Genomic DNA, 12,232 nt, shown 5'->3' with positions numbered 1-12,232 from the left:
TCCTTTATTATTTTTCCTACATTGATGATATATAAATTAAATTAAATTAAATTAAATTAAATTATCCAAAGCGACTTACAGTGCATTCAGGCTAACATATTTTACCTAACATGTATATATATATATATATATATATATATATATGTGTGTGTGTGTGTGTGTGTGTGTGTGTGTGTGGCAGCTGTAACTCTTTTAATGCATACAAATATAATGATTTAAATAAACTGTGCTACAAATAAAAACATATTTGTTGGATTTTATACACAGTAGTTTAAAGTTTAGATGAAAATAATATACCCCACAATTCATGTAGTTTATGTTTTCATTCACCTTTCTGTTCAACTGCCAGAAAAAAAAGGAAAGAAATTTAACTTGTTAATCATCAAAATATCTTGAAAAAAATATCACGGGTTTTAAAATAAATCTTAAGCAGCACAAATGTTTTCAACATTAATAATGAATCAGCATATTAGAATGATTTCTGAAGATCACTGAAAAATGGAGTAAAGATGATGAAAATACAGCTTTGATCACAGAAATAAATTATATTTTAATGCATAGCAAAATATAAAATCATTATTTTAAATTGTAATAATATTTCACAATATTACAGTTTTTTTTTCAGATTTTTTGATTAAATAAATCCACACTTGAATAGCATAAGAGACTGCTTTAAAAATCATTAAAGATAAAAAACCTTTGAGCAGTAATGTATTTTAAAATGAAATGTTAGAACCTAGAACCTGCTTGCACAATAACGAGCCTCATGAAAAATAATAAAATATAAATCAAGCAGAGCTGTATCTATGAGCAGCTTTTGACTCGATCAGTCAGTGTTTGTCTGAAGTGTGTTCACATGCAGCTCATTGACTTCTTTGATATCTGAGTTCATTGTCATCTTAATCACTGAATGAAACATTAATATCTCTAGCTAACTGATCTGAGGTTTTTCTACAGATATTTATTTCTTCACGCAAAGCATCATATAACTTAAGAAGACTGTTAATGTTCTTGTTTCACATTTGACTGCCCTTGTGTAAGGATAAATATGATGATATATCAGCATTAAAGTCTAAAATTATATTATAATGAATTATTCTTCACACTAATAATTTAACAATTCTTTTAGGAACTGTGTTTCCTGAAAGGTTTCCAAAATGTGGAATCAATGCAAAACAGCAACAACTTTATTTTAAGCGTGTAACATATGTAACACAGTGCTAACTATTGGCAAAACATTACAGTAGCAGTAATCCTGAATAGAGATCTTCCAAACAGAAAACAGAGAAAGAGCTATAAGATCCAGTGTCACACACACATTTCAATCATGCACCTGTATTCATCTGCATGAGATATGTGTGATCAGATCCAGATGATTGCAGCTTGCGGCTATATTTTTGATGTTATTGTTTTTAAGTTTCGTCAGCTGGAAACGGAAGAACACGACCTGGGAACACGACATTGCTCTCGTGTCATGAACTCGAGCTGGTGTTCAGGGATGATTTCTGATCAGAGTATTGATTTACGATCTATAGCATTTGAGCTGACTGTTAAAATGCTGATCATTGACTATAATATGCAAAATCAGTTTAGCTTTGATTGACTGTAAAATATGTCTAAAATTTTTTATTCCTTTATTTAACCAGGGGAAATCATATTGAGACGATAGTCTCTTTTTCAAATGGTCCCTGGCCAAGGAAGGCAGCACTTAAAATGTAAAAAGAAGAAAAGAAAAGAAAATACAAATAAAAAATAAAAAAAACCATCTAAAACAAACAAAGCATACCAAATTACACAATAACATATCAACACCAAATAAACCATACCACAACACATAACAAAGATAAAAGTCAGATACAACAACAAACAAAATAACACAATAACAAAATAACCAAGACATCCTACTACACGGAGTATGACAGCTACATGAAGCTCCATAAAAGAATCAAAACAGAACAGCAGTCTATATACAATCACACTTATAGCTGAAGGTTTCTGTGACATATTATTTAAAATCATTAAGTGGGATAATAGTGCTTATCTTCAACTGTTTCTGCAAAGCATTCCATGTTGGAGCATTGTAACGGAAGGCGATTTTACCAAATTCAGATTTTACAGCAGGTGTAGAAAAAAGAATGCTATTATTAGACCTAAGATTGTATCTATTGTTTTCTACAAAATAGAAAACTGATAAATAAGAAGGCAATAGTCCTAACACTGCTTTATAAATAAAAATAAGCCAGTGATACTGTCTATGGATTGAGAGTGGAGGCCAACCGGATAAACTATACAAACTACAATGATGTGTAAAATACTCTGCTTTAGTGACAAAGCGTAGAGCAGAATCCAATGACCGTAAAACAGACTTTGCTGCATGCATGTACAGAACATCTCCATAGTCTATAAGATAAAAAGGTAGCAGCAACAAGTTCCTTTCTTGCCTTTAAATTAAAACAAGCCTTATTTCCATAAAAAAAATCTTAATTTAACTCTCAGCTTTTTTACCAATTTACATGTGGATTAAAAGTGAGCTTTTCATCTAATAAAAAACCCAGATAATTATAACATGACACTCTTTCAATTTTCTGGTCATATAGAGTAATAATTTGAGGCAAATCCTGTACATTCCTAGAATGAGTAAATAACATAAATTTGGTCTTTTTAGAGTTTAGTACCAATTTTAATTTAAGTAGATTTTTTTGTAAAACTGTAAAAGCATCCTGCAATTTATTTAATGCCTCATACGGAGATCTAGCAGTACTGTATATAATAGTATCGTCCGCATAGAGATGTGCAGCTACATCTACAGTTGTACAGATATCATTTATGTATTTCGTAAACAACAAAGGCCCTAATATGGAACCTTGAGGGACTCCAACCATTAATTCTGCCTCCCCTGATATAATGCCTTCACAAGTGACACACTGATATCTACTAGACAGTTAGTTTTTAAACCATTCAATAGCATTATCAGACATCCCGATTTTAGACAGACGTTTTAACAAAATAGCATGATCAACCGTATCAAAAGCTTTTGAAAGATCAATAAATAATGCTGCACAAGATTCTTTACAGTCAATAGCACTAACAATATCAACAACTACCTTTGTGGCTGCTGTGATGGTGCTATACCCTTTCCTAAAACCTGATTGAAAAGGAATAAGAATATTATTTACTATTAAGAAGTCCTTCAACTGATCACTGATTGACTGACCTGAGTATAGGTCAAAACCTTTTCTTTCTTTTCGATGCTCAGGTTTTGCCTACTGAACTTTTCAGTATTTCCTTGGAGATGGTGATCAAGAAGTTCAGGGAGACGAAGGCAAGGTTAGTTGGAAAACCCTCGCATAACAGTCTCCTATGTTGGACCTATAATGTTTTTGGCTGGTTCTATGTTCACAGCAACCATCTTACTGATAGTCCGGACTAAAAGGAGATGCCCCTTGAGCGGGGCTCAAGCGCAGGAGGGTGAGTGAGTATGTAACCCTTTCTGTATATACACTTACGTATATTAAATTGCTGGGGGTTATGTGTATACCAATAAACTTTGAGTTTCCTTTGCAGTGCTCAGTTACAGGGTTTACTAAACACTCCCCAGCACCAGCCATCCGGCTTCATGTTCCAGTATTAGGCGGCTGAGATCACACGTTTCTGAGGGAGCCTCCTTGATCATCACGCCTGGCACAGCACTGCAGGGAATTTCATGGATGTATGGCCAGTTCACCTGAGGAGTCTCCTGGCCGCTTAGGGGTGCTGTTGCATCCAGCGGGAAGTGGAGGTTGCAGTTACAGAAGTATTCTTGTATATGCTGCCTCATGTGATGCTTCCCTCGCCAGAGGTAAAGTTTGAGCTTGCCTCTCCTGTGCGGTTCAGCACCTCTGTGATGCTTAGGAACCTTTAGGTACACACGCTAAGCTTGGTGTACTAAAATCCACATAAGTGTGCACGCAAGACTCTGCGCACTTTCTGAAATCCTGTACGGTAAGGGTTATTTTCACATAAAGCATTTTTATTCATTTATAAGTTATTTTTTTAAGCATGCTTTCCTTTTCTAACATCACTTCTTGCTCAGCTGCCCAGAATCCATAGTAACTTGAAACTGTTGTGTGTTATATCTCCATGTTTTTAAAGGCTGTGAGGTGTTTCACACATATGTACTGTAGATGGATTGGATATTTGACCTTTAACCACATTTTGAGTTGTCTACTGAATATTGATGAAGTTGAGTAAAATTATGTTGAATCCTCCAATTGACGTCTGTGATTTCGGAGTGTGTTTAGGTGTTCATCTTCACTTTCAGTCACTAGGAGTAAACACAAGTGTGCAAACATATTACATTTAATCATTTAGCAGATGCTTTTATCCAAAGCAACTTACAAATGAGAACAATAGAAGCAATCATACCAACAAGAGAACCACAACAGTAAACAAGTGCCATGACAAGCCTCAGTTAGTCTAGTACAGAACACATAGCCAGTTTTTTTTTCTTTTTAAGAATATGATAGACAAGAAAATAAAAGGTTTAATCAATTAGAGTTCGTTTCAGTAGAGCTGCAATGCTTACAGTATGATCAGTTGTTCTCATTGAAAATTAATAACGTCCTCAAGTTAAACTGATGTTAGTAATGTAAGGGTTGGTAAAACTGCTATGCTGACCAACATCCTGGATGAATCTCATGATAAATTTTCTGTTTATTTTGTATTTTAAGTTTTAGCATGTACCTGCAAAGATGGTGAACATTAAAAAAATGAATAAATAAAGGTTCCCTGTCAAAACAAGATAAATTCTTACTATTAGGGATCTCAAATTGGCTGCTGTTGCGTCTCACAGGTTTTCCAAACTCAGGTGATTCACTGTCATGTGAATCTTCTTCATCTTTGCTCTTCCACTCTCCTTTTCTTTCATCTAGAGATCTCTGCTTTTCTTCAGACACTAAGAATATAGTAGAAGCGACAGCAATTTTAAGTTATCAATGGGCTATAACCAAGTTATAACCATTGTGCACTTTATAAAAGAAACTAATTTCAGGTTTCGCCAGAGACATTGTTGCTGTTATAATAAAAATATTTCCAGTTAAATGAAAATAGGACGTAGCTAAGCTTATTCTTCATTACATCACTTGCTCACCATTGGATCTTCTGCAGTGAATGGGTGCGAGAACCCAGGTCTCTCACACCAAAGGCATGTGTCTTATCCACTGGGCCAACACCACCCCACCATCATCTACAACTTGAATGGCCTAAACCAGCATATTTTCATTTTTCAGTGAACTATTTGTCTATGAAATTTGTAACAATGTCAGTTAGAGTAAGGCATTTGTAATGAAAGTAAACTAGGCCAGTGTTTTAGACTGAAATGCCCAGGCCTCTTCCTGGTGATCTAACTGCAATGTTCGGCTCCAACCATGACCAAACACAACCAAAGCAGCTCATTGAGATCCTCAAAAGCACTTGATAATTACAGATGGGTGTGTTTCATGAGGGTTGGATTTGAACTCTGGATGTCGGTAGATCTCCAAGAACAGGATTGAGCAGCCGTTTAAGTCCTTGTGTAAACTTTTGTTGCAAGTGCAGTAAACATGATTTTTCAAATATTTTCTGTGGTTGGTAGCTACTGTATCCCGCAGATGCTGACAATAAAGCTCGCTGAACCTGACTTAACCTGTAGAATTAAAATTTTGGTGTCAGGTTTACTTGAACAATACTTACCCACAGGAGAAGTTAGATGTAGCACATGATTTTCTCCACAAAACAGGATGTCCTGCTCTTTCTTTGTCGTTCCTCTCTCTTTGGACTCTAGTTCCTTCTCTCTTCTCCTCAGATCTGTCTCCAGTCTTAATCTGTCCTCCACTTCCTTGAGTTTTTGTTCCCACTCTCTTTCTTTGAGTTTGTGTTGCTCCAGTTCTCTTTTGAGCTTCTCATTTTCACTCTTCATCTGACTTTCATGATGAACATAATCATCAGTCAAGGATGAATACATGTTCTTCAAGGTGCTCACTTTCTCTTTACGAGCTAATGAAAAATAGGGGCAAAACAAAAGTGTTATGTTTATAATTTTGTTCAGTGTATATATCAGAGGTGGGGAACTCGAGTCACATGACTTGCTTGACAAATATTCTCAAATATTTAGGTTAAACAATAGATTCTGTCATTTCAAACAGTTTTTTTTTTACATGCAAATATAGCCAAAATCACAGCACAGCCATTTTGTTTATCTTGATTTCATTAGATGATGGCATGATTATGCATCGGGATTTTTGAGCAGAATAAATACAACCATTTAAAGACATTAAAATACAGTTTGTAAGCACTATCAAATACATTTTTGTTTTGTAAGTGTAATGCATTGTAAATGATTATTCACTGTTTAAGGAAATGTCAGCTTTTTGTGGTAGTAGCACTTAGTAAACATGTGTACAGTACAATGTCTAATAATTGGTATTCTGTGATATGATTGAAAAGCCTATGGATAGTTTATCATATAAAAAAAAATCATACAGTTGCAAACCAAACCATGCATACTCAAAAACAACTACAAAACCCTCAAACTTGCAAGTGCACAATTGTACACGTGCCATTCACTCACAAAAAAACACACTCACTCAAATCACTCTCTCTCTCACTCTAACTCTCGCTCTCGCTCTTTCTCTCACTCAGCTGTGGCCTATAATGGTTAGAGACTTGGACTAGTTACCCGAAGGTCGTCGGTTTTAGTCTCGGTGGTGGTAGGAGTTGTAGGTGGAGGGAGTGAATGAACCGTGCTCTCTCTTCCACCCTCAATACTCATGACTGAAGTGCCCTTGAGCAAGGCATGTATTGTTTTAATGTCTTGACTTGAATTGCTTGATTCTCAAAAAATTGACCTGGACTTGCTTGAGACTTGAAGGTTAAGACTTGAGACTTACTTGTGACTTGCACATGTGTGACTTTATCCCACCTCTGGAATACACATACACATATATATATATATATATATATATATATATATACACACACACATACATATACTGTATATTCACCATAGAAATTGCTCTCAACATCTATGACAACTATGTGACTGACATTTCAGGCAAAAAAACTGCCTCTTTTTAAGGTGCACTAAATTGCAAAAATACAGCAACACATGCAGCAAACACAGGATGTTAAACCCAGTGGCGGCTCTAGACAATTTTACTAGGGGGGCCAAGGAGGGGCCAGTGTTTAACCAGAGGGGCACATTAAAAATGGCAACATATTTTATTTAAATGTAATGCAAAAAATACAAAAAGTAATTCTTGAAAAAAATCTACACAGTAATTTTACACAATCTAAACATGTTAATAAAAACAAATTACTATTAGTACTCTTATAAAATTCAATCAGGCAATCATACATTTCACAATTTAATATTTATATATGAATGTCAAGAATTCAGAAGTGTATATATTTATAATGCTTACACTACACAGAAATAATATACAATTAAATTATGCTTATTTTAAATGTATTGTGCAGGCTAAAAATATAATAAGCTTTTAATAACCTTTCAGTGCGCAAAACCATGATGATATGAAACGCTTCAAAACTGAGCTCACAAAGTGATTTTAAAAGTTTACGGCTTTTAAAACGTGTGTGATCTAACAGGCACAAGCGAGTCTTTTAAAAACAGACTCGTAAAATACATAAAATACAAATACACAAAATAGTCATAGACAGATGTCTGCCAGATGTAAATCTTCTAGTGGCTGTGCGTGCAAACTGCCATCGTTAATCTTGCAGAGACGTCGAGCTTAAGCGGGGAGTTCTTTGTCGTTAGTGAGCAGGAGTAAGTATTTTGATTAATTATTGTGTATAGTATTTTAAAATGTAACGCCAGAACGCCATATTAAGTTAATTGCCTGCGAGCTTCTCCTTCTGTCTGTACGGTAATGCGACAGAGAGCCGAGTGGTTATGACGCAATCGTTAGCCTATTTTTTACAAAAACTGTTTATACGGGGCCATAATGTAACATAGAAGGTAATGGAGCCCTTTATACATTGTCGTGTATCTTTAGAAATAAATGATGGACAAACAGAGTCTTTAAACGCCTCAGATGTAAAGTTATTCGCTGTCAAAGTGACGCCAAAATGAATGGGAGTCAATGGGAATGCTAACGCAAGTGAAGTTCTGCTAAAAGATGGCAGCCCCCACCCGACTTCAACTTCCGGTCAACTTCCTTGCCCCTTGGTTAGAATGAGAGATGAAGTTTACATCTTGATTATTTCTGTTTTAACGTTTTTTCTACATTATTTATATAAAAATATGTTATGTAGGCAATAACTCAGTTTAATATTTGATTAATTACTGAGGTGGCATCGTTGTTAACTTACAAAAATGATGATAATTTACATTTTTCCGTTAATAACAGGTAGTGTATTCTGATGTAAAATTAATGGTCGCCTGAGGACGCTCTACAACCATCTTATCTGAGCTCAAAACGCTGCTTGAGCAAGTGTCAAGATACTTAAAATAATAAATACATAATTATGAAAGTGTTTGTGTGTTTATTTTTGTTCTCAGTACTTGTTTTAATAGCATTTAATGATTAACATAAAAGCATTACAAAAATAAAATAAATAAATTATATACCATCGATGAAACCACAAAGCTGACATGGGAGGTATGTATAACTGCAACATAAAGTAATTCTGGGTATTATTCATATTAGTATTATTTTCTAAAATTAGGTACATGTAATATAAAAGGACATATGGTAATGTTTTTGCAACAGCTCCAAGTCTCACGCGCAGTGTAGTCTATACGTCACTGTCCGAATCCGTTCACTTATTTATTTGTTCACTCCATGAGTAAGCGATTTCAGACACAGCATAAGTGCTTGGGTATGCTGCTGCTGCACTAATTTACCCGTGTAGAACGTTGCTTCACATTAGTTCCGCTTTTGGCGCTCGTGTGTAAAATCATATTACTTTTTCCTTTTTTTTCTCAGCACGGGGGTGGCCACAGGGGTGGCCAGGGACATGTTTACAGAGGCACGGGGCTCCCTAGGCCTCCGTGTGGAACCGCCACTGGTTAAACCTGTGTGTTATCACCAGTGTTGTAGTCGAGTCACCAACTGTCGAGTCCAAGTTGAGTCTCGAGTCTCAGTGTTCGAGTCCGAGTCCAAGTCCGAGTCACCAAAGAAGAGTCCGAGTCGAGTCCAAGTCGAGTCACCATTACCAGAGTTCGAGTCCGAGTCGAGTCTCAAGTCCCGTATATTGGAATTTTTTTTTTTTTTTTTTTGAGGAAACAATAGCAACCAACTTGAGTTGGTAGGCATTGAAGTCCATTATATGAAGAAAACATCCTGAAATGTTTTCCTTAAAAAAGGAAGGCATTGGGAGGAGTAAATGATTAGGAAATTTTCATTTTTGTGTGAACTAATCCTTTAACACATTACCCCCATTCTTCACTCACTCCACTGGCTCCCCATCTCCACCAGGATTGAGTACAAGGTTTCACTCCTCACACATCAATGCATCCATGGACATGCATCCATGGACATGCCCCCTCCTACCTAAAAGAACTTATCAACCCACAAACCACAACCCGTTCCCTCCGTTCCACTCACTCAAACCTCCTCCACATACCCAGAACCAGACTGAGGACAATGGGAGACAGGGCCTTTTGTACTGCTGCCCCATATCTGTGGAATAGCCTCCCTGACTCCTTGAGGGCTCCACAATCTACTGATTGTTTTAAAAAAGGCCTCAAGACATTTCTTTTTAGCAAAGCTTTTGGTCCCTTTTAGATTATTATTATTAAAGAACTGCTTATCTTTTTGTTTTTGTTTTAACCCTGTAGCACTTTGAGATCTCTGATGAAAAGTGCATTATAAATATAATGTATTATTATTATTATTATTATTAACACTGTACTACAGAATTACACTCGGCGAAAAAAAGAAACGTGCATATTACAATGAGTGTGTGTGTGTGTGTGTGTGTGTGAGTGAGAGAGAGAGAGAGAGAGAGAGAGAGAGAGAGAGAGAGAGAGAGAGCGTTTGTGTGTGAGTGACCGAGTGATTTAGCGTGAGTGCGTTTGTATGTTTTCAAGTGAATGTGTGTGTGTGTGTGACGGCAAGCGCATGGTCAGAATGCAACGTATTAGGGCCGTTCAAATGTCGCGTCTTTTGCACGCTCAAGTACGTTATTTCCAATGTACTGTAGGCGCGCGGTATGTACGCTCATAATGGAAGCGTATGCGCGCTCATAATGGAAGCATCCAGGCGCGTCCGCACCGCATTGAGTTAAAAACATCTCAACTTTTCAGAATGTCGCAAGCGCACCGCAGGTCATGTGACAAGAACTAACCAATCAGCTTCATCCTTTCCCGCAAGTGCCTGAGCGCTTTGCAAAAAAGTAAAGTGAGTGACGTCAGTGAGTGTGTTGTCAAGCATAGACAGCGAGCGGTAGCAGTGTCTGTGAGGGAAAAGAATAGATCCCGGCCAGTCTTGGGCACAAAACATTTTTTTTATAACATTTTTAGTCAGAAACAACGTAATGACTGTTCAAGTCCGATTTTATATATCCTTGAGTCCGAGTCCAAGTACGAGTCATCAGTCCACGAGTCCAAGTCGAGTCACGAGTCCAGAGAATGGAGTCTCGAGTTGGACTCGAGTCCAAAGAAAAGTGACTCGAGTACTCCATCACTGGTTATCACACACTGTCAACAGCACTGCAGGCTGTTAAACATGTTAAAACATAAAAAGACAAAACAAACACACAACAGTCAAACACGATTTCACAAATCATGATTATCTGATTTGCTCTATAACTATTGGTAAAGCTCATATTATGCATGAAATGTTAACTTACTTAATGAAGACTGTCGCACATGAGAAGTTCCTGTGAGCTGCTGATCTTTGTTTTGATTCTGCGGAGAGCAGCAGATGGAAACGCTTTTCAAGCGCGTGCGCTCGCTTCTCATTGGCCGCCCGCAGCTGATCCGTGACGCGTCAGAGAAGCTCGTGGGCTTTTGACAAGAAAAGCGAGTCTCGCGGGAGAAAATCCTGATTTGAGCTTCCTTTCATCTACGGATAACGGGAACTTAATGACAGCACCGTTAAATCATCGCACTATCCGGTAAACAATCACTGTCAGCTGACATCATAAAGTCTTGATTTTAGTCTGAATCAAAAAAAAAAAAAAAAAAAAAATAGAAAAAAAGAAGCGCTTTTCGTGATGCGACAGGATAGACTATCAGCAAAACTCCAGTTGAGCTAACTGAATAAAACTTCACATCTGGACGAAGTGTATGAGATCACGGAAGTCATTAATCATTTATAGAATACTGTGGAAACCGCATGACTTCCGCTTTTGGTTTATCGCACGGAGCTATGTTTTTTTTTTTTTCAGATCTGTCGAAACACACACCTGGTGTAAATGAGACGAGCTGATATTGTGAAGCTGATGGGGTCTCTCGCTGTAACAGGGCGATCTGGGCGGTCAGCGCACGCTGCAGAAGAAGTGGACGTCCTTTCTGAAAGCCAAACTGGTCTGCTCCATGCCAGAGCTCAACTTTGTCTTCAATGTGGTTCACGACGTGTTTATTCTGAAAGCAGCGCACTGGAGAGACACCATCATCTATGGCAGGGGTTCTCAACCTTTTGGAAGCTGGGCACCCCCAAAGCTGGATCATTGCAGTTGGGCCCCCCCCCAGATAGATAGATAGATAGATAGATAGATAGATAGATAGATAGGGTATTATTTTTAGGCCCACATTATTATTATTATTATTATAATTATATGAAGTTACATGCATTACATACATTTTTGTTATTATAATTATTATTATTATTATCATCAGTAGGCCTATTATCATTACTAGGCTATTTATATATAATTATTACATGCTTTGCTGTTGTTATTAGTATTATTATTATCATCAGTAGGCCTGTAATCATTACTAGGCTTTTGCTATATAATTATATGAGGTTACATGCTTTATTGTTATTATTATTATTATTATTATTATTATTATTGTTGTTATTATTATTATTATTATTATTATTATTATTATTATTGTTATCATCATCATCATCAGTAGGCCTATTATCATTACTAGGCTATTGCTATAATTGGGAATTGCTCCAGACCTCTGATATTAATTTATGCTTTATTATAATTATTACTAGGCCTAATAGTAGGCATCATCTGCATTTTTTACAGAAGCTTGCAGGTAGGTGATGTTAATGTGAGACCTGAGCCTGCTTTG

The 12,232-nt window shown here is 36.6% G+C and overlaps 1 protein-coding gene across 1 annotated transcript; it reads right to left on the bottom strand.

Annotated features, from left to right (window-relative positions):
* Positions 1-1,611: 1,611 nt before the first annotated feature.
* Positions 1,612-10,969, bottom strand: LOC113064470 (golgin subfamily A member 6-like protein 1). Its single transcript, XM_026235345.1, has 4 exons — positions 10,834-10,969; positions 5,710-6,012; positions 4,793-4,933; positions 1,612-4,303 (listed from the first exon to the last, which is right to left on the bottom strand). The coding sequence occupies exons 1-4, from the start codon at positions 10,943-10,945 to the stop codon at positions 4,233-4,235; spliced, it is 627 nt and encodes a 208-aa protein (XP_026091130.1). The 5' UTR covers positions 10,946-10,969; the 3' UTR covers positions 1,612-4,232.
* Between the last annotated feature and the right edge of the window lie 1,263 nt (positions 10,970-12,232).

The sequence above is a fragment of the Carassius auratus genome, chromosome 46 (genome assembly GCF_003368295.1).
Source record: "Carassius auratus strain Wakin chromosome 46, ASM336829v1, whole genome shotgun sequence".
In the NCBI taxonomy this organism is placed as follows: domain Eukaryota; kingdom Metazoa; phylum Chordata; class Actinopteri; order Cypriniformes; family Cyprinidae; genus Carassius; species Carassius auratus.
This window is presented reverse-complemented; position numbering and strand designations above follow the sequence as displayed.